This window comes from Triturus cristatus, chromosome 5_1 (assembly GCF_964204655.1).
Source record: "Triturus cristatus chromosome 5_1, aTriCri1.1, whole genome shotgun sequence".
In the NCBI taxonomy this organism is placed as follows: Eukaryota; Metazoa; Chordata; class Amphibia; order Caudata; family Salamandridae; genus Triturus; species Triturus cristatus.
This window is the reverse complement of record NC_140587.1, coordinates 26,733,655-26,758,014: the sequence shown is the minus strand read 5'-3', so window position 1 is coordinate 26,758,014 and position 24,360 is coordinate 26,733,655. Positions and strand designations below refer to the sequence as shown.

Below are 24,360 nucleotides of genomic sequence, written 5' to 3'. Positions count from 1 at the left end.
GATGTCTGTATTTTCAATTTCCAGATCACAGTTATACAGTTGAGGCTATTTTCCAATATGAAAGGATTGAACAGAGTTGGACAGTCAAGGACCCTCTTTCTGGAGTACATGCCAAATCCATATAAGAAACTACTGACACAATGTCCTCCACCATACTATCAATGTGGTACAGGAAAGTTTGACTTTGAATATTTCTGTGTTGGTATCACCTCTATAGGCTTCTTTAAAAGTTTTTTGAGTCTCAGATCACAAATGTGATTGTTTCATGGGGACAACTAGTTATGGCTAAAGCTACCTGCCTTAGTGAGACTGTATATCGAAATATGATTATTTCTGACAGTGACAGTTTTGGGATCCCCGAAAGAGTAGGACTTGTGGCAAATAGCCGTAGCTAGATGCTCCCTCTAGTGACAGTGTAAAAGGGTAGCAGAACAAATATTAACTTCAGGTTCATTATAGGGTGTATGTTTATTTAAAAAAATATCTCCACAGTTATTTTTATTAGAATTTAAAGTTAATTACAGCTTGGTTTGTCATAATAATAAGTGTTTAGGGATGCAGTCTGGACGATGGTGCTAGCAAAATTCCTGGCAATCATGGAGCAGACAATATGGAGACTAAAGAAAAAACAATATGATAGTTGTCTCTAAAACATAAATTGTCTTGCCTGATGTTACACATGTAACTAAAAAAAGATGATCCTGTTCATAACTAGTCATTTACCAAAAGCATATATGTATATAGGACTTAGTACTAAAGAGTATGTTTTTACTTACTTTTAAGTGGTTTGGTTTTAGGTCCAAATCATTCCAGCTCCCGGTTAATGAAATTGAAAATAGGGCATAATTCATTCCATTTTTAGGTTCTGTATACAAATATAGAGTGAATATTCATTTTTATTCCCATCTTGAGTGTTTTCAGACCAATGTAGTAGGACATGAATGAAAGTATAACTGAGAAGAAGTACTTTACGTGCTCTAACATGTCTTTGTAGTTATGCCCCATGGAGTCCAAGTCTTTAATAATACCATTTTAAACAGGTGAGAAATACATTATAAAATTAAGTAATGTCTGGCTTCTTTCACTGACAGAATCAAAAGTCCAGATTTACATACATGTCACGCAAAGCAACAAGGCAACATACTTGCTACATTACTTTATATAGTGCCATAAATAGTGTGCCATATTTCCAACTATATGGTGCATTTCTGCTGCCTATGTCTTTTTCTGCACTTTTTCATGCCTTGCTTTAGCTAAGGCTTTCTTACAAGGCAAGGGTGTCTGCCTTACAGTAAGGAATGTTTCTCTTCATGAAGGGACACTTTTCTCTGCAAAACCAATCTTTAAAGTCATTGTCATTTTTCAATGTTTAATGCCGAGTGCATCACACTGCAAAAGAAAGTCATGAGGAGAAATGCATGCATTTCATGTTGTTAAGCCTCAGCTGCATGCTATTTTGATGGATTCCCAGGTTTAACACTTTATGTAAATGTGCAAATGTGCGAGTATCTATGGGTGCTTGTGTTCGAACACCCACACTCCACCTACGAAACACCTCACTGTTAAAAGATAACTTAAAGCAGCAAAATGCATGGCCTACTAAATCCCACTTACAGGCTTGTGTTGCATTGCATCACCTTGTCTGACTCAAGGGCAACGCAAGCCCTTTGCAAATCTGTCCTAAAGTGTCTAAAAACTGAGCCATTGTATTTGCCCTTTGATTTCTGCTAAAAAAATATCTCTGACCAGAACAGCAATCATAGTTATTCACATCTACCATTCCTGAACCTAAACCACAGCTTCGGGAAGGTAGCTTACCCCCCCCCCCCGCTGCAGCTCCACCTGCACCCCCGCTGTCACTGCTGCCGGTGTATTCAAGGCCCTCCACCACCCACAGGCTTCCACCTGCGCCTCATCCCTGGTGGCCAGTGGTGGCCTGAGGTTCGTTATAGCTTGCTGCCTGTTGCTTTGTGCCTGTAGTTGTCTGTGCCCCCTGCCCCCCCTCCGTTCTTTGTACCCCTGTGCTGACTTTTGTGCCTCTATTCCCCTTTGATTTTGTACCCATTTTGCTCTTCTGTGCCCCTTGATTTTGTACCCCTTTTGCTCCTCTGTGCCCTTTGATTTTGTACCTCTTTTGCTCCTCTGTGTCCCGCGCCGTTCTCCTGTCCTCTGTCCCCGCCGCTGCCTCCCCTGCGGCCCCGCCCCCTCCGCGCACAAACATCACACCCATCCCTCGCCTCCCAGCTGCTCCTCCCTCTCCACTTCCCCAAATATGGCAGCCGATTTGCGGACCCGCACACAAACACGCCGTCGAACTCTGGGACCTACTCAACACCACATCACCGGACGTCGCCTTTCTGACCGAAACTTGGATGAACAAAACCTCCTCACCAGACATCACCATAGCCATCCCAGTCGGGTACAAGATCACCCGCAGAGACCGCACCAACAGGGCCGGAGTAGGAATCACCATCGTCCACAAAAACACCATCAAGGTCTCAACTAACACCAATGACGCCCTCAGCCGAACACATGCACTTCCAGATCCACACGGATCCCAAGACCACCCTAGGAGGCACCCTCGTCTACAGACCACCAGGACCCCGGCCTCAATTCTGCGACTCCATCGCCGACCTCATCAGCATGCTCGCGCTGACCTCCACCGATTACATCCTCCTCGGAGACCTGAAATATCACCTGGAGAACAACAACGACAGCAACTCCTCCACCCTGATTGACAATCTCGCCAACCTCAGACTGAAACAGCTCGTCACGACGCCGACCCACATCGCCGGCCACACGCTAGATGCCAGCTTCTCCTCAAGCCCTCACGTCACCTTCAGCCACGCCACCGAACTCACCTGGACAGACCACCACTGCATCCACTTCTCCTTCCGGAAACCCCTCACACACCACTGCACTCTACAGACCCCCCGCCGCTGCTGGGGCAAAGTCTCCCAAGAACACCTACAGACAAGCATTGCACTCGACCCTCCGACGAACCCAAACAACCCTGATGAAGGTGCACTCACCCTCGAACGCTGGATGAACGACTGCGCCAACACCGTCGCTCCGCTGAAAAACACCATCAGCAGAGACACCAGCAGAAGAGTCAGCTGGTTCACCCCAGAACTCCTCGACTCAAAACGCACCTGCAGGAAACTGGAAAACATATGGCACAGCGACAAGACGCCGGACAGCCGCTCTGCCCACAAAGAGGTCATCCGCAACCACCACCACCTCATCAGGACCGCCAAAAGGACCTCCTTCACAGACTGCCTTGACAACAACGCACACAACAGCAAGGAGCTCTTCAACATCGTGAAGGAACTCTCCAACCCCAGCTCCAACACCAACGACATCCCACCCTTGCAAGCCCTGTGCGACTCCCTCACCACCTTCTTCCACTGGAAAATCACCGACATCCATGACAGCTTCAGACCCCGGATGGCCCCTGCCAGCCACACCGCACCGAACTCACCGCACCCCACCATCCACGACACCCTGACAACCTGGGCCAACGTGAGCATCGAGGACACAATCACAACCATGGGAACAATCCACTCCGGATGCCCGTCCGACCCTCTCCCGCACCACATCTTGAACAAAGCCAGCAACTCCATCGCACCCCACCTGCACAAAATCATCAACCTCTCCTTCGAGACCGCCACCTTCCCTGAGAACTGGAAGCACGCAGAGATCAACGCCCTACTGAAGAAACCCAAGGCGGATCCGAGCGACCTCAAGAACTTCCGGGCCATCTCCCTGCTTCCGTTCCCAGCAAAGGTCAGAAGATAGTAAACACCCAGCTCACCCGTCACCTCGAAGACAACAACATCCTGGACCCGTCCCATTCAGGATTCCGCAGCAACCACAGCAGCTAGACCGCCCTCATCGCCACCACAGACAACATCAGGATCCTGCTAGACAATGGCGAGACGGCGGCCCTCATCCTCCTGGACCTCTCCGCCGCCTTCGACACCGTCTGCCACCGCACTCTATGCACACGCCTACACGATGCCAGTATCTAAGAGAAGGCCCTGGACTGGACCTCCTCCTTCCTCTCCGGCAGAACTCAGAGAGTCCGCCTCCCCCGTTCCGATCCGATACCTCCAAGATCATCTGCGGCGTCCCTCAAGGATCTTCCCTCAGCCCGACGCTGTTCAACGTCAACATGGCTCCACTAGCATGCATCGCCCGACAAAACAACCTCAACATAATCTCCTACACCGACGACACTCAGCTGATCCTCTCCCTCACAAAGGACCCCCTCACCACCAAATCCAACCTCCACCAGGGAATGAAGGCAGTCGCAGACTGGATGGAGGACAGCCACCTTCAAACTGAACACAGACAAGATGGAAATCCTCATCCTCGGGTCCAACCCCTCTGCTTGGGATGACTCTTGGTGGCCCACGTCACTGGGGTCCCCCCCAGCCCCCACCGACCACGCACGCAACCTGGGAGTCATCCTCGACTCAAAACTCTCCATGGCCAAACAAATCAACGCAGTCTCCTCCACCTGCTTCAACATCCTCCACATGCTCCGCAAGATCTACAGATGGATCCCGACAAGCACGAGGAAAACAGTCACCCAGGCCCTAGTCAGCAGCAGGCTCGACTACGGAAACGCCCTCTATGCCGGAGCCTCGTCCAAGCTCATCAACAGACTACAAAGAATCCAGAACGCCTCTGCACGCCTGATCCACGATGTCCCACACCACAACCACATCATCCCCCACCTTAGGAACCTGCACTGGCTCCCAGTCGACAAAAGAATCTCCTTTAAGCTCCTGATCCATGCACACAAGGCATTCCACAAAACCAGCCCTGCCTATCTCAACAGTCGACTCTCCTTCTACGTACCCAACAGGAAACACCGCTCCGCTGACCACGCCCTGGCCACGGTCCCACGCATCCGGAGATCTACTTTCGGAGGCAGATCCTTCTCCCACCGTGCCGCCAAGACCTGGAACTGCCTCCCCCTCTACCTGCGACAAACCGTAGACCTGCTGACCTTCAGGAGACAACTCATGACCTGGCTCTTCGACCAATAGCAGCAGCTTCCCCCCCCCAGCGCCTTGAAACCCTCACAGGTATGTAGTGCGCTTTACAAATTATTGATTGATTGATTGATTGATAGCTTTGTCTGCAAAATGTTGCTTTTCCCGCATTAAATTGAAACTGTATTTGGGCTTTGAAGCTTCTGTTTGATAGGATATGTAATATTTCATGATTTCATATACAGCAAATAACTAACCATGCATTGTATGCCACAGTGATCTGTGACACAATCCCCAAAACAATTTTGTTAGATGACCTCAAGTAAATATTCATAAGATAGGACATTTCAGCAATATCTTTTCGAAGAGAAAGATTGTTTGAATATGGTAACATTTTAAAGAAAATAGGGAGTGAACATATCATCTATTTAATTGTGCTTTATCTGATATCAGCAATAAGCCTAACATGTAAAGAGCCGAGTACCTCTGAATATGAAATATGTTTAACCCACCACACTTTGCCTGGAACCGCTCATCTCACCTTTCTGCCATTTATTGTGGCACTGATTTCCTCAGCATATAACTTTAAATCATTGTTTCAAAGTGAGGTGTACATATCAGCAGATTCCTAACCCAAAATACAACTACACTTATATAACAGACATTTGGTTTGATCTGGAGAAGGTAGATTACTAAAATCTGCAAGGGAATGGTTGATTTCCCCCATATGCTTCTTGTTGAATAGCCAATTTGGGGTGCTGCAGATGGCTGCTATTCCAACACATAAAATACTCCAGATGCTCCATCGAAGGGGTCCTTATCAAGGAAATGATGCTAAACGTAGTTGAAATATAGTTGCCTGATCTGAGTGATAGATCTGCCACTATGTCTGTTGAAGTTATTCCTGTGGAAGTCTGCTGCACAAAGGGAGTGGGCTTTCACTTAATGATTAACATAGTCTACTTAACCCAACATGTGGAGCAGAGTAGACGTGTAGTCATTGGCAGTGTACTCCCACTCTTAAGTTTCCACACTTTGAGATGGACATTCCACTAGCGAAAAAAATCCAATGGCAGAGGAGGGCATTTGTGGATGTTCCATTGAAGTGTCTTTTTAATGGTGCTAAGATCTGCTTAGGTGGAGAAACAGGTACTGCTGCAGCAAACAGACTACATTTGATGGAGATTCCAACTCTGCCTAGGCATGAAAGAAAAATGCACCACAATGGCAGATCAATTGTCTATTAGTTTCCTCTGCAGTATGCCCACAAACCTACAGTAGAATAATATGCATACAAACTCAATGATTTTGATAGACAATCTGCAGTTTCTTTTACAAGCTGTTATATTCCATATTGGTACCCCAATATAGGCTGAGGTAACATCCTAACCTTTCACCTATATTCTCCCCTACACTACAAACAGAACAGTTCTTGGGGACTGACCTTTTACCTAGATGCAACACTGCACACAGAATGCAGGATTTTCCCTGGTATAAGCCACATACAATATGCATGAGGATTCTTGGAAACTCAGCAGGACTACCTTCTCCTGCATAATAACTATGTAAAAAGTAAATTCTCGATGTCATCCTAAGTCCGACAATAGCGCAACAAGGTAAAACCGCTGAGGACACCATTTGGGTATATAAGCCTCACATCTTGCTAAGATAGTCAGAGGAGAACCAGGACTTCCGTGCCTACACACTGAAGCGAGACGCTGAGGCTCCTGCATGCAGATACTCCAGCTCACCGTGGCCTAACATCCCTTGCGGGGTGTCCAACTCGAGACCAAGATGGAGACACACAGTCTCTCATTTCAGGTAATGGGGTTTACCTTATCCTGGAGGGATTCTTAGCTTAACACCTACACACATGCTGGGTACACTGAGGCACAGCTAGTTAGGACCGCATCGTAGGAGTACCAATTTTATTGTCATGTATTTTATATACCTGCATGATTTTAGCATTATGGTAGAAATCCACCGTCCTTTTACTTACCTAGTGCTTCTAATCATTTATATCTGTTTCTGTCTAGTGGTTGTTTCCACACACCTATTCTACACTAGAATGATAAATGCTTATAAAAAAAACGTCCATATTGTTTATTCTGTGTATCTCTCTGAGACGAAGTGAGCACAAGTGACTGAGCAAACAGTATTGCACTGTTTCCACGGTCCTGAGAGATCAGGATTGTCATGTTCGATAGTTGCCAAGAATTATTCTCTCCTTGGTAAGAGGGTTTTTTATTGGCACTGCGAGCTAGCTGGTGTACAGGCTAACATACCTGGTGGGGACGTCTAGAATCAATCTGACCCCAATCCTACAGTGTATGTTGTCTATGCGTGCAGATCCTATATAGGAACTACACTACAGAACCTATCGTTGCAAAATGCCTTTTTTTAGTAAAAGTTATCTAATGTGTTTTCTTCAGATAAATGTGAAATTGAACCAAAATCAAGAGACAATTGTAACTATGGAGGAATCACTAGCAGGTGGTGCAAGGGAAAAGGCTGCGGCGAAAAAGACAGCAAACCGTAAACCATCTGGTGCTTCATCCCTCTCCAGACGAAAGGTAAGGTGCTAAGAAGAAAAAATGTTGCTGTTTTCAATTTCCAGTTTGTTGTTAAACAGTTGAGGCTATTTTCAAATTTCAAAGGCTTGACTAGTGTTGGACACTGATTTCCTCTCTGTCTGGAGTACATGCCAATCCACATAAGAAACTACTTACACAATGTCCTCCACCGCACTATCTATGTGACACAGAAAAGTATGAATTTGAATACTTTGGAGTTAGTATCAACTCTATTGGATTCTTTTAAATGTTTTTTTAGTCTGAGATCACAAATGTGATTCTTTCATGGTAACATCTACTGATGGCTAAAATTACCTGCCTTACTGAGACTCTATCACAAAATTTAAATACATTTGACAGTGACAATGTTGGTCTCTTAAAAGAGTGGGACTTGTGGCAAATAGCTGTAGATAGCTGCTCCCTCTTTTCCTAGTGTAGATTTCGGTAGGCTGTTTAAATAAAGGGTAGCAAAAAGAAAAATAACTTCATGTTCAATTCAGATGGTATGTATATATAAAAAAAAAATCTGCACAGTTTTCTCTTTTTTAGAATTTAAAGGCATATACAAATTGGTATGTGATATTGAGAAGTGTCTAGGGGGCAGTCTGGATAGTGGCAGCAAAGTTCCTGACATCCACGGGGCAGATAATGTGGAGACTAAAGAACAAACTTGTTATGGTATTTATCTTTTAAATTAACTTTCTTGCCTACCGTCGCACAGGTAGCTTGAGAAAGATGAACCTTCTAATAATTAACATCAATTCTGGGGCTTGATTTGTTTCCTGTGTTGGCAGAAACAATATCAACTCATAAAACCAATGGTATATGTCCTCTGATTCAGCAGTGGAGTCTGTGTCATAAGGCTAGACCTATTGAGAGCCTCATATACCTACAAGCAGTTAAAGACTCTCCTCAGTCCAATGAAAGTTTATCAGTTGCACTCTGTTTACTAATATATTAGGGACTGACAAATCTAATTATGTACTCTACCAAAGTCTATGGCACATGGAATAAAGCAGACAAAATATTTATCGTGTTTTAACAGAGTAACCCAGCTGCCACAACTTTAAATTAGGCCGTCACTTGTTCTATCCTTTGTTCTGCAGTTAGTAAACGGGATCCCAATAAATTGGACAATGTTACAGATGTTATTTCCTGTGCTCAGAAATGGCAGGATTGTGATATGAAGCCCTACATAAAAAGTAATATAATATTAAAATAGACAAGAATTAATTTTGAGTATCTAAAATGTACTGCAAGAGTTAATCTTGCATAAATGATCCCCTTTATCAAACACTTAATAATTGATGCGTCTATGGCACTGTTTTGCATTCTTAATCAACAGTATGAATGTAAATGTGTTCATGAAAGGTATACAATTGATATGTCCTTCTAAGATCCAGGGCTGCTGGATTCGCCTATATATTTTTAAACCCTCATTAAATACACTAGCATACAAAACACCTAATTTGTATGCTTAACCTCTTCGACGCCGATGACGGAACGGTTCCGTCATGCACGTCGGTTGGGCTGTGCTTATGACGGAACCGTTCCGTCATGGCCCCGCCCGCGCTCGGAACTTTCAGCACCGCGCGGGAATCCGCGCAGCGCTGAAGAGGTTAACAATTTTGTTGAAAATCTGGAAAGGCGATCAATATTAGAGGCGGGCAGAATTTGCTTAGTTGTCCTACGTAAATCTCCGCGAGCATGCGGAACTTTCGTGAAGACGCAGAGATTGCTTTTCCCACCCGTTCGCGATGTGTTTTGTGTGCTCGCGATCGCCAACTTGTCCATGAGGTTGCTAATGGGCGCGGCCATCCTGTTTTTCACTTGTCCCGCCCGCTCAAGATGGTTCTTTCCTGTTCCGGGTCGCGTAATGCCAGCTCGCGATGTTTATTCCCTGTTCCGGGTCACGTACTGCATGCTCCCGCCCGTTCGCGATAAGTGTTTGGGAACGCGTATTACGTGTTAGCGACGCTTTGTGCGTGCTCGCCGGGGAAATATTGCGCACACTTGCCCACATGGTCGCAATGGGCGTGGGCATCTTGTTTCTCACTCTTTTGCTATGGTTCTGGGCCTGCTTTTCAATCCTCCCTGTATCTTTTCAATCCTTTGTTTGTGGAAACTTTTTTTTCCCTTTTTTTTATTTATTATCTATCTCTCTATTTTCCTGATTCAATATTTTGATTTTTTTCCAATTTTTTGTGTATTTTTCAATACTTTTTCACTCTTTTTCTATTACCTACTTTTTTCATTTCTTTTACTTACTTCTTTCATTCCTACCTTTTCTTTTCCGTCCCGTCCTAATACCCAGAACCATGGCAAAGGGCTGCAGGTCTCGTTGCCGTAGCCACAGCAGCAACCGCCTTCCTTGCGGAAGGCGGCGCCAACCCGGGGTGCAGCGACAGGCCTTATTCGGTGAGGCTGAGGTGGCCGCACTGGTTGTTTTTGTGCAGCGCCACCTCCCCTTAACCCTGGCAGCAGGCGGCAGGCCTGGGTCCAGGTACGGGCTCCGGGAGTGTTGGCAGCGTTGGGGAAAGGTGCGCCGGACAGTGTTTCGCTGCTCTGGTGTCCGGCGCACCCAAAACCAGTTGACACACTGGTGGTCCGATATCCTGGACTGAGAGCAGGACCTGCTGGACCTGCTAGGAGTGGAGGTTCCGGGGCTTGGTGAGTAGCTATTTAATATTAGTACTTTGTATCTGTTCTTCTGCTCTGTGTTATATATTGCGAATATATTTTTTTACTGACCAGCAAGAATGCTGCTGCTTACATTGCAGCTAAATTACGTTTAAAAATCTCCTGTGATTGTTATGACACAGGTTCTCGGTGCTACTAATCTTACTTGTTTGCAACTTTGCGCTCGCTTAGCATGATTATGTAAGAGTTTCTTTTAGAGAACTTGAGTTAGGTAATGCTAGAGAGACTAGTCCTTCCTTTGTCCTCTTGTCACTAAGAGATAGTGGTGGATTGATACTAAGGTTTAGTTACTCTCTGTCACATCACATGCTGCTTACCCCAGTCCTTAATATAACCTTTTGTAGTTTTTTTAGTGAGTGGTAATAGAGGCTTAGCACTAGCAGAACATCAGCAGCAACCAACAATTTGACCTCCATTTATGCATTTTTGAGGACTAAAATAACTGGAAATGCAGACTTAGTGGAAAATGGTTCCACCTGGAAGAGGTGGGCTGGGTCAGGTGGTACTTAGACTTAGTTGGTATTCTGGAATTAGAATGGAGCACTGGATTAGTGTTGATAAACAATAACTAGTCGGTCCACAAATCCCCCGATACTACTAGTAGACCAGATTAGATAGCTCAATTTTATTGCAATTGTTGTTTCCATATATGTTTTTTTGACCGTTTTTACAAATATTTTATTTGTTTCACACCAATCATCAATGTTTGTCTCTTTCTTTCTTGTATCTTTTATGATCAGCATCCAGGGGCAACAAGACTGGGTCAGAGTCGGCGGGAGCAGCTGGTCAAGAACATTTCTTGTCCGGCGTGTTGAGAACTGGAAGCTGATTTATTGCGCTCCGAATTTCGATGATCGTTTTGACGGCACCGTCCCCCGACCTGTGACTGTTCAATCTCTAAGAGTAAATATTGAACAGACGAAGATCGAAGTCCATTGAATTTACCATATGTGACACTAGGATTGATTAATTTTCCTAGCCTTCAGGCTGACATTTAGACTATTGTCCTGAGGAAGACCCGCCATTGATGCGTACAAACTTACACATTAACCTAGGGTCGAAACGTCGACGTTATTCATCAGATTGGTCCATGCAATTTCATCATTTGAAAAATAGAAGATATATGTTGTGGTGTTATATGCAATTTACTTTGGATCAACTTCATTTAAAAAAACACATATTTGTTTAAATTTGTGTGTATTCAGTTTGATGTTATGTATGTTGATTGTCATGTTACTATGCACTGTTGGTCATTATATATGTCGTGATTTAAATGTTTTTTGGTCAGTCCTGTACAGTAATAATATATATGTGGATTCAAATATAGTTTAATAGGAAACTTATCTCTCAGTTTTTTCAAATTAATGATTTCTATATGTGTGTGTATGAAAGTGATTAAGCATAAATTTTAATAGCTATCTGAACACATTTAATGTCATTTAAATTAAGCGTATTCCCAACAGAACCAATATTTTTGCTCTAGGTCAAGAACACCAGGCACAGGAGGAACAGGACCAGGACCGCTCCTCTATCGAGGGCTCAGCTGCTGGCCCCAGTAAGTCTTTCTGTTGTTAATATTAATAATTATTATTCCCTAACTTTTACTGCACCTTTTTTTTTCTGAACTATTGTTTCCGTTTCCTATTGCTATTTTTTTTTACTAATTCTTCTTCGATCTAGACTATCTGTTTCTTAATTCTTGTTATCCCTGCCTCTAACTGCCTCTGCTATGACTCTTTGTACTACTTCTATTCTGTCTGTAGCTAAGCTTGCCCAGTTGCCCACTCTTTATTTGAAAGGTTTTAAATAAAACTCAGATTCACCAATAGCTCCAGCCAATGAGTCCAGTCCTTTGGGTTGTCCTCTTCTACTACTTCGAGTCTTCTAAATCTTTAGGCTTCTTAATCTTGAGGCTTTGACAATTCCCACCAACAAAATGCCCAAGCAGATTTTACTATTTTTGATAAGATAGGACATACTACTACTGTTGTAGGGATTCTGCACATACAGAACTTTGCACAAGAAAATAGGACATTGGTGATGGGAGGTTGGACCTTCCTCACACCTCAATCAGAGAACACACCACAATCCCCTGACCTACTAGTTATAGACAGTGTCTCATTACTATTAGCTCTCCGAACCCCCCATACCCAATGAGTTGAGAACCCAGATTAGAACACTCCTGACCTCTCAGTCACGGAAGCAATGCACATTGCACACTCTTTCGCTCAATCACTCGTGTAAGTCCACACCAAATACCACTGAGTCTATGTAAGTTGAAAAGGTTTATTTTCAACTGACAAGCTCTGTACGTTGTTCTATAATGCAGCACCAACAGCAAAATGCATAAGATTAAAACAATAAACATTGTTACAGTGTGCTACACTTAGTTACAACAATTACAAGTAGAAGACAAAAGGCGAAACCATGATAACTGAACAGTGGTGGAAGCACCACCCTCCCCTTTGTAGGAATATAGTTTATATAAAATTATAAATGAAGATCTCTGAGCAAATTCTGGGGACCCCTCCCCTTAGAAGAACCTAGATTGGTTACATCATAAGCTCTGCAAAGCCCTGGTTCGTAGAAGGGAATCTTCCGTCTGTTATGAGAATAATGGTGCGCGTTAGTATATTGCAAGCATTTCTCAGTCGTGCCAAAAAGTGTAGCATTTTTATGGATAAGCAATATGGACTAACACCAGAACTCCATAAGAAAGTGGCTTGTGTTTTTACCTTGTACGCAGCGCTCATACAGTAGCAGTATGAGCTCATGTGGGCTCAAAGGCGTCTTAAGCTACAAGCTGCGAGGTAACGTGCGCAAAAATAAAAGACACAAAGGTAAAATGGTTGCATGGCTCGGGCTAGCTAAGCAAAGACTAGAATGACCCTAGGGACCATATAACACTACTAGTGTCTACTCTACTACCTGATTTGTACTAGTGATGTCTGTTGTATATGTATGTATTAACCTTTTTTTCAATCTTGCTAGTGAAAAATAGGGGAGGTGTATATGGCATCTAAAAAATGTGTTATGTTTTTTCTAGGTGTACTACCGTCCACCAGTGCTGGGGCCAGCGGCGAAGGCGACGCGGCTGCTGAGGGAAGAGAAGAGGTGGCAGTTGCAGGAGGAGGTGCAGGGGGGAGCCAGCAGCAGTGTCAGGCAGTGGTAAGTTATATTCCTAATCCTTACTTATTGACAATGCATTACACTCACTGCAAGGGTGTACTGTATACTGTACTGTTGAGACAAATTAAGTAAGATGTTTTTGTGAACGGTTGAAGACACCCTTTACTTAGCATTAGTAAAAGCATTAGCGGTGGGAGTGTTGAGTAACCAATGGCCTCTTCTATCTGATTCCAACTCAGCTGTGAAAGTTTTATGGAGAAGACTAAAAGTCAGATCAGATGACCTTGATGGATGGGTTGAACGAAAAGGGAAAGAAAGGTGGAAGGAAGAAGGATGGGCGAGACTTAATATTTATGACTGGCAGAGAAGGATACGTGGGATGCATGCATGCATAGGTGGCTGATAGGAATCAGATGCATGGGTGGTTGAATGCCTGAAACTCCCACAGCTGTTAGAGGCCGAGGAAGTTGGAGAATAGCTACATACCACAAATGTTATGTACTGTGCTTGCTAGTGCTACTGTGCCACTATGTGTAGAATTAATTTGTCTTACTGCAGTGCTTTGCTAAGAGTATATTTCACAATAGTCTTGTTTTTTCTCTTGATATAGCTACTCCTTCCGAAGGGAAACCCGACAGGAAGGAGTTCACAGCCAAGGCACGGCGCTGGAAGCTGGAGGCCATACTAAGGGAATACCGGCGGCTGGTCGTTTTGGTGGAGGAGGAGGAGGAGGAGGAGGAGGCAGCAGCAGCTGCAGCCTCCTCCAATGCCCCAGGCCCCAGCCAACCCCCTCCAGTGTTACGGTGCCACCGTCTGGCAGCCGCCCGCCGCCGCCCATCTTACATCAATGCTGCCCCCGTGGATATAATTTGTAAGACAGAAACAGATAGATGCGGTACTCCTCACTGAGTGACTTGTCCTACTGGTACTGTCAGTCTCTCCTCCTAGTCTATGCATTCTACAACTGGACTCAAAGGGGTGTGTGAAATTGAATTAATGAAAAAATTCCCATTAATAATTATGCCTCCCCCAAACTTCTTCTCTTACCTGTGCTTGATGTTTAACTTAGGCACAGCGATGGCTGCATGGTGATGATGGTTTTCTTTCCCAACATGCCATTGGTTGTGGTGGTAGTAGTAGTAGACACTGGCAGTAGCATTTGCAAAAAAAGAAAATGAGACAGTCAGTCGCTTGAGAGAAACTGTTGGAGGAGTAGTAGAACATAGTACAGTACAAAACTTACTGCCAAACAATAATGTACAAAAATCCAATAAAACATAATGGTGGTGGGAGAGCCTAGTACATAGAGTTACAAACTCTAGTTGTGTCGAGCCACTCGACTCGGCCTACCTACAGTACACTTGACACAAGCGTAACCTTTAGTGCTGTGTAGGAGGATGACAACAAATCCAATCAATGCCGGCAATTAATGCTGATGGATTAAGTTCCTTTGGTAAAAAAATCATCTCGCAAATATATACTGCTCATGGGTGGGTAAGCAGAAGAAGATCTCGCCCTGCTTTGAAATTGAATTAGTGTTGCTTTTGCCACATCCGCCCCAGCAAGCGTGTGATAAATTATTGGTGTCCATTTAATTTAGTTACACCTCAATAAGTCACACAGCCCGGGTGAAGAGGGTTAGGATTTGATGAATGGTTGGGAAGGGGGTTTAGGGAAAGGTTTGACAAAGAAACAGAGTACGCATGGGCAACAACGAAAGAAAAAACAATCTTGGCAGATAACCATATCCACAAATCTGTTAAGGGAGAAAAAGGAAATGCATGCATGTTGTTGATGATAACTTGATGGTTAATGAAGTACTTACTAACTACAATTAGACAGTACAATGCAGCAGTATATTATGCAATTTGCCTTGCCTGTCTGCCCTCAGAGACCCGAATTACATACAGTTTCTGTTCTGTTGTACCTGCCCGGGCTTACTATTAAAGATAGCAAAGGAAATTCAAGAATAGCTGTAGGGATGAACTGAATTATAAGCAGAGAGCAAACATACTAATAACAACAACACACAGTACTAAGAATTGAGGACAACAAATGAATCAAATTATTTAAAAGATGATGAAAGTTGATACTGTTACTGTATGTTATCCTGGTCAAAATGGGGAGTTGCATCTCGGCATTCCTCTTGGTCCTCCCTTCCATGGACGCTCCGGCCATCAATCTTGGGTGGTGCCACTGCCTGCCTGGCAGATGTAGATTTATTGGTCAGGTAAGTGTGAGTTGTTTTTCCTAGTATAGCACAGGGTAAGGGCCGGCCTGTAAATGTTGATGGAAAAACAAAAGGCATATTGAAGATCAAGTAGAAAAAAATGCACACATTACAGTAGAGTGCAACAAGAACACTTTCAGAGGTGGCATGGATACATCATGTCTACTCTAGTCTGTTTCCAGCATTAACCTCCAACAACAGGACAGAGCAGGCCCATGGCACCCGCCATGACCCCTCCTCTATTTAGCATACTTTGTTGGGGGGACAGAGGCAGACAAAGCACATAATATACAGCAACATAGCATTTTACAAATGAAGTGACTAAATCAATGCACCGCTCTCAGTCATATCACCACACTCAACTCCACCACTACACAGACATGTGGGTCTGCAGTGGTTGTTGTTGACTTGTTTACCTTTTATTCCACTCATGAAACACCCTGAGTTATTCCATCAATCATCTTGGATCCTACTGAGTGAATGAGAAGATTTTATGTCACTGTGGTCATCATCATGGTATTGTCCAACTCAGTTTGCATTGTACAGATTTAGTCCCCTTTCCATATTCAAAATGCAATGGATCAGCCTGCAGTAGAATTACAAATTTGTTATTAAAAAACGGGAAGGGAAACACACATTGCCTTGAGTTACTTTTAGTGTGTAGATTAGATAATAGTACACAATGAATAATTTCATGCACTACAAACAACAACAACACAAATCAATCAGTCAGCATCCAGTGCATGTCATCATTAGGTTCATTGCCTGTTCCTTCTCATCTTCAGTTAATGGGCATTCTCTCTCTGCTCGGAAAGGACGATAGCTATAGTAGTCATCATCATGTTCCACTTCTTTTGGAGGGACTCAACGAGGCAAGATTTTCTTCTATTATGCTAATCACCTTGCTTGAGGGCAATAGATTGAGGGCGATTCAGGAGGATGGAGGAGCAGGACTCAGAGGAGTGGACTGAAATGCAGAAGCTAAAACTCATATATGGCAATAAAAGACTAGAAAACGGTGGGGATGGAATTGTTGTGATTCGAAGTTTCCAACTAGAAAGACAGACACACAAATAAAAGTCAATAAGGGAGAAAGACAGTAAGAAGTGGAAGTCTAGTTGTCAGGGAAATATAGCTCGTCTTCAAACTCTGGGGGTTCAACCAGAAATAGGTAATCATCATCTAAGACTCTACTTCCATCACCTGAGCCAATGTCCTCATCTTTCTGGGTTGATTCATGTATTGTGTTATTCCGTGGTATAAAGTGCTGATTCATTTTGATCATGGTTAACCTCTCCACGTTTTTGTGCAAGAGACTCGTCCGTCCTTCACATTGTTACAATGGAACCAGCATCACTAAAAACACATTCAGAAGAGACACTTGCGACAGGGCAAGCCAGATAGTTTATCGCCAGCCTCCTGAGCCGTGGCCATTGGCCCCTTTTCCCATACCAATACAGCAATGGGTTTTGATCAATGTACACCTCTGTCGGGTCATCCAGATAGGCCTGGACCATCCGCTCAATGTTCAGGGGTGCTACACTTTGTTCGGCCTCTTTTGTCTTAGCATCAGCACTGGACCTAGCAAGTCCTTGCTGTAAATACCAATCCTTTAATGATTTTACTGGGGCTGATGATCCGGTTCTTGCTGTTGTTGATAGTGTTGGTGAGTGTTCTGAGCCAAACGCACTGCCCTCAGTCTCTGAAGTTGAACTTGACGCCGGATGCACTGCTGCAGTACTTGTTGTGGCTATATGGAGTGGGCTTTTAATTACCAGCCGTTCATTTTCCAACTTACTGGCTGCCTCAGCAATCCAAGTTTTGTATGGGGCAACATCCACTTCAGGAAACGGAATTAATGTCTTACTTTTCAGTGCTGATTTGGACCGTGGATCCAGAATTGTGACACAAATGTAATGTTCTTGTGTCAAAACCTTATTTTGCACCCTTGTATTGTCAGATAAGCGACAGGATAAGCTCTCCACCAACTCATATGCTTCTTTTTTTTCATCTACACCTTTGTACACTTCAGACACCTCCTTCAGCTGTTGCTCTAGCATTTGTAACAATGGGATAGCTTGGCTCATAGTACAGTCCTCCCTGCTGACTTCAAGTGTGAAGAACTCGAAAGGAAGAAGCATCTCAGTCAGGCATTTAACTAGGCACCATTGCTCCATCTGAAGGGTCCAACCAATTCTAGCATATCGTGATGTAGTGCTGGGACAGCAACTCTTGCGAAATAGGACCGGCTGGGAACCTTCCATTTAGGGTAGACGGCTGACACAAATTCAAGGAAACCCACCCCTTCCACAAATGAAAAAGGGAGAAGGTCCAGCGCTAACATTTTAGCTAGCTTCGCATTGTACAACAGTGCAGTTGGGTGGTTGCGTTCATACTGCCCCTCCGACCTAAACATGCTGAGTATGGTAGGCTGGATTTTTGTACTTTGTGGGGCAGCTGTTTTCTTGAACCCAGTTAGGCTAAACGACGCACTTTTTTTCATTGCAGTACTCGGTCGCCTTGGTGTCTCAGTCTGACTCTGAGTATGACTCTTACTGCGGTGCCACTGAGATGTTGCTGAGGATGTGGACGGTACCACTACACTGCTGGGGACAGGGCTGGAAATGTCTCCTTCTTGTTCACCTTCCACCACAATCATATCTTCCCCAAATTCTTCATCCCCAACAACAGGAATGGGCTCAGTTTTACTTTTTTCTAAGTGAACTAGGTGAGCCTCCCACTGGATACTCTGGTGTATTTTGAGATGACTTCTTTGGCCTCCGGTACCATAGTTTGTACCAAGCTTACCCCGCCTTACAGCCTGTCAAAAAATTGAGCATATAGCAATGTTTTCCTCCTTACTGCTAACTGAAAAGAAGTCCCAAACTAGGGAGGAGAACTTTGTTCTTCTTCTTCTTCTTCTTTCCAATCCTTCCTGAGGGGGTACACAGTATACCATGAAAGCCCTTTTTGACAAAGTCTCACAAATGGCTCCACTAAGTTATATCTTTTATTTGTTTGTTTGTACTAGCAGTAATTTAACCACAACAAATGCAACATTTCACTGATGTTCTTCTCATGGCTTCTTTGCTTTTAGGTGCACAAAAAGACAGAGGAGGAGGTGTCAGCATCATCACCCGTTGTACTGCCAGACAGAAGTCCTGCTGCGCACCACGTCACTTCCACATGTGACCACAGACATCTCTGCAACTTGTGCACCTGTGTCCTGCTGACATCTGAAGACATGCTGCTGACAATGCTGGCCTATAGCAAAAATCACACGGCCTGGCTTCAAAATGGCCGCCAGCCTCATGGCCAGGCCCACAACAACAACAAGCCTAGGCCACAAAGGAATAACATTCAGGCCTGTATGGCAAATGCAGCACACTAATAACTCCCACCAGAAATGGCCACCAGCCACATGGACACTCACAAAATCACAAGCAACAAGCAGGAGGCCTGGAAAACAATGTACTGACAAAAGGCCTATAATAGCCAGGCAAAGGATACATGCTGCTAAACCACACTGCTTTACCTTTAATACAATAAAATTCAAAAACGAAAATCCCCAGGGCTGAACAAGGTCTGCAAGGTACACACCACACAGGCATTTATTTACCACACACCCAAAAAGAACAGAGATACCCCCCAAAAAACATTTTGCAATTCAATCCAATGCCATCTATGCCCTAAATGGTGTTTAAATTCAACAGAACACACAGAAACAGCTGTATCATGCACCCGTGACTACCTGTGAGCCTACTGGATGAAAGGCCTGTTGGCAGACAAGGCCACAAGCTTGCAGGCCTATGGCAAAAGCACACTACCGGCCTTCAAAATGGCCAACAGCTACATGGCCAGGCCCACACACTAAACTGAAGACAGACAATGCCGGCCTATAGCAATAAGTGCTCGGCCTGGCTTCAAAATGGCTGCCAGCCTCATGGCCAGGCCCACAACAACAAGAAACCTAGGCCACAAAAGAATAACATTCAGGCCTATATGGCAAAAGCAGCACACTAATAACTCCCACAAGAAATGGTCACCAGCCACATGGACACTCACAAAATCACAAGCAACAAGCAGTAGGCCTGGAAAACAATGTACTGACAAAAGGCCTATAATAGGCAGGCAAAGGATACATGCTGCTAAACCACACTGCTTTGCCTTTAATGCAATAAAATTCAAAAACGAAAATCCACAGGGCTAAACAAGGTCTGCAAGGTACCCACCACACAGGCATTTATTTAACACACACCCAAAAACAACAGAAATACCCCCAAAAATACACATTTTGCAATTCAATTCAATGCCATCCATGCCCTAAATGGTGTTTAAATTCAACAGAGCACACAGAAACAGCTGTATCATGCACCCTGACTACCTGTGAGCCTACTGGATGAAAGGCCTGTTGCAGACTAGGCCACAAGCTTACAGGCCTATGGCAAAAGCACACTACCGACCATCAGAATGGCCACCAGCCACATGGCCAGGCCCACACACTACAAGAAACTGAAGACAGACAATACAGGCCTTTAGCAAACATCACACGGCCTGGCTTCAAAATGGACGCCAGCCTCATGGCCAGGCCCCCAACAACAACAAGCCTAGGCCACAAAGGAATAACATTCAGGCCTATATGGCAAAAGCAGCACACTAATAACTCCCACAAGAAATGGTCACCAGCCACATGGACACTCACAAAATCACAAGCAACAAGCAGGAGGCCTGGAAAACAATGTACTGACAAAAGGCCTATAATAGCCAGGCCAAGGATGCATGCTGCTAAACCACACTGCTTTGCCTTTCAATGCAATAAAATGCAAAAACAAAAATCCACAGGGCTAAACAAGGTCTGCAAGGTACACAACAACACACCATTCACAATAAAGACATGTATTTAACACCTACCCAAAAAGAACAGAAATACCCACAAAAATACACATTTTTCACATCAATCCAATGCCATCCATGACCTAAATGATATTTGAAATAAATTCAACACACACCAAAGGAACAGTTACTTCATCATGCACCCATCCATGACTAGCTCTGGGCTTACTGGCTACCCACAACAATTAAAAAAATAAAATAATGATAAGTACCAAAATTGTAGTTGCAGCAACTGCAATGCCCCAATCAAACAACCACACCAACTTACTTGTAAAATATCAAATTCAAAAGTCCTCAAATCCAATGATAATGATGCAGCAGACACAAAGAGTGATCCTTCCAGCTCAAAATCCAAAGGCAGAATGAACAGGAGATGGACAAAGCACTGGGAGGAGCCTGCTGGACAGGAACAGGAAGTTGGAGACTCTGTGGCACTTCTTCCCTCTCCCCCCAATTTTTGGACAGCCAAATGTCAATCTGAGGAGTTTTCTTCATCCAAATCATCATTTACAGAAGGTTTTATGCTTCTCGAGATATTATTCTTCTCCAAATTGAAAATTTTGCGTGTTCGGGATCCCGAGCTTCACCACACTTCCTCCGGATGTTGGATGGCGTGTCCAAATGATGTGTTCGCGATTGCACGCTTACTCTCGCGGTGGTGAGTGATGTGTTTGCGATCGCAGAAATCTTGCGGTGTTTGATGGCTCTGCGAATTACGTGTTCACGAACGCAAACCGGCTACCAACATCTCGTGGCGCACGTGAACGGATCAGAAAACTCACCGGCGAACACAGGGATCCCGGTAAGTCGACCACACAGGCGAGAACGTATTTTGAAAGCGCGAACATGAATAAATCTCCACTATGCCGAGATTTCGACATCTCCGCGGAACACGAAAATGCCTACATTTTGCAAATTCCGTGAGCGGAACGGAATTTGAAGCCCACCCTTAATCAATATATTCTATATGGAAGATCCATTGTCCTGAAGAAAATCAAGTGCAGCATGACAGCCTGTAATGAGGTTTCTGGAGTACTATTGTACATGTCGTAATATCAGCAAGCTTTCATTTAGATTTATTCACAATAAAAACCTTCATTTGACTATGAAGATCTGTGACTTGAACTAGAGACACTTTTGGAAAAAAAATAGTTATATTATGTTTGTTTCATTTAATAAATAATCTTGGATGTGTAGGTGGCTCTAGAAATTTGCGGGTTTTAAAAAATAACTTTAGTTCTTTGTAATATGCCTCTAGTTATTAAAGCTCTTTAATAAATTATTCAAATTACACAGCACAGCAGCCTGGTAAATATTGGTCACAGGTTGAAATGAATTATATATTTTTTAGTGTGACGAAACAAGTCACAACATTCTGAGTCCTCTAACAAATGCAGCTGTTTTATATTATGTTAAGGTTACAAGTAACTTAAATCAGTAGTCAATATCAGAAATGCATTTTTAGTTATTCTTTTTTTTATCTGGAAAATCCATATTATATTTCTAAAACCTTCTATTGGTAGAAAATTGGGGAAATATGAAATGTCAGTGCACATTACAAGAGCTAGAAAGCAATGTTTAGATACTTGGATCCATGGCCGCTACAAAGATTATGGGACCTACCAGCTTTTAATGTTGAGTCATTTGCCTACAGTCATTGAACTGGAATTATTCAAATCTATTGCTGCAACCCACACTCCAGCTACAGAACGCCTCCTTGCCAATTAATAACACAAGGCAGTGAACTACATGGCTTACTAAATCCCCTTTACAGTGTTGTGTTGCCTTGAATCACCTTCTTTGACTCAAAGGTAATGTAAGCCCTTTGTAAATCTGTCCCAAAGTGTCTAAAGACTGAGCCCTTGTATTTGCCCTTTGATTTCTGCTATGAAAATATCTTGGACCAGAATACCAATCATAGTGATTCACATCTACTGTTTCTGAACCTAAACCACAGCTTCAGGAAAGCAGCTTTTCCTGCTGTTTTTTCTTTCCCACATCAAAATTTCAATTTTAATTTAGCTTTGAAGCTGCTGTGTGATAGGATCCATAAAAGGTAATGCTTTCAAATATATCTTTTAACTAACCATGCATTGCATGCCACAACACTCTAACATTAAAATCCCCAAAATAGCTTTGTCAGATGACCTCAAGTATATTTTTATAAGTTAGCAAATTTCAGCAATATCTTTACATAGAGAAAGATGATTTGAATTTGGTAAAATCTTAGCGAATATAAGGATCAAATATAAAAGCTGTGCAATAATTCTAAAATGTAAAGTTATGAGTGCCTTTGAATATGAGATATATTTAATTCACTACACTTTACCCCAAACAGCTCATCTCACTTTTCTTTTGTTTAATGTTACACTGGTCTGCTCAGGGTGTAACTGTATTTGTTCACTGCAAGGAGTACTTTTCAGCAGATTTCTAAAGCAAATTATGATTAAACTAATGTAATAGACTTATGATCTCATTTGGATCAGGGCAGTAAATAACATTTCCCAGGGAATGGTTGATTTCCTGTATGGACTTCTAGCTGTGTTGTCAATTTGGGGTGCTACAAATGGTTGATATTCGACCACATAAATACTCCAGCTGCTTCACCCATGGTGTCATTATTGAGTAAATGATGCTAAAAGTATCAGTTGCCTGATCTGAGTGATGGATCTGCCATTATATGTCTGTTTGAGCTATTCCTGTGCAATCTTCTACACAAACAGAGTGGACTTTCACTTAAGGATTCGCATAGTCTACTTCACCCAGCATGTTAGCCAGAGTAGACGTGCAGTCAATAGCAGTGTACTCCCACTTTGTGGGTGCACCTCGAGTGTCCAAACTTCGATATGGAAATTCCACTAGCGCAGTAAATCCACTGGCAGAGGAGGGCATTTGTGGATATTCCATTGAATTGTCTTAGTCCACGATGCATACATCTGCTTAGGCGGAGAAACAGCTACTGCTGCAGCGAACACTCTACATTTGATGGAGCTTCCAACTCTGTCTTGACAGAGAAGTAAAATGCACCTTAATGGCAGATCAATCATCTGTTACTTAATCTCTAAAGTACAGCCCACGGATCTACAATAGGGCTATAAATAATATGCATACAACCTCATGGATTTTTATAGACAATCTGACGCTTTATTTACAAACCTATCATTGCAAAAAGACTATTTTAATTAACAGTTATCAAACATGTTTCCCACAGACAAATGTGCCATTGAACAAAAATCAAGAGTCAATTGTGGCCATTAAGGAATCACCAAAGAGACGAACAATGAAAAAGGCTGCTGCTACGAAGAAAGCAAACCGTGAACCATGTGGTGCTTCAGCCCTCTCCAGCTGAACGGTAAGGTGCTAAATAGAAGGATGTCAGTGTTTTTAATTTCTGATATGTTGTTAAACAGTTGAGGCTATATTGAAATATCAAAGGATTGACTAGAGTTGGCCAATGAATTTCCCCTCTTTCTGAACTACATTGAAATCCATACAATACATTTAGAGCATCATAAAAAATCTTTGGGGACCAAAAGGCACCATGTCACAATTGTGCACCTATATACAAAATACAAAGTCATGTTAACTACTATGTTTTGTCCAAATAAATAAATCATTTGTTGGCATCCCATTTCTGAAGGGGTGTGAACTCATTCCCCATCAGCTAGCTGCATAGATTTAACAAACCTCACACTGAAGTGTGGGTTCTTGCATTCAATTACTAATGTTACAGTCTCTGCACATGAACCAGTTCCTTGTTTCATAAACATTGGTAATAGTCATTTACTATGAAGATCTAAAGAAGACAAACATATTCAGTATCAGTTAGTGA

The 24,360-nt window shown here is 43.3% G+C and overlaps 1 protein-coding gene across 8 annotated transcripts in view; it reads left to right on the top strand.

The window, feature by feature from the left end:
* Positions 1–24,360, top strand: part of LOC146829991 (uncharacterized) — a 328,887-nt gene that overhangs the window by 283,582 nt on the left and 20,945 nt on the right. For all 8 annotated transcript variants that reach the window (XM_085604233.1, XM_085604235.1, XM_085604231.1 and 5 more), the window contains 2 exons: positions 7,436–7,576; positions 23,740–23,880. In XM_085604233.1, the coding sequence (XP_085460359.1) occupies positions 7,436–7,576; positions 23,740–23,877 (279 nt within the window). In that variant the 3' untranslated portion in view covers positions 23,878–23,880. The remainder of the gene's footprint in view (positions 1–7,435; positions 7,577–23,739; positions 23,881–24,360) is intronic.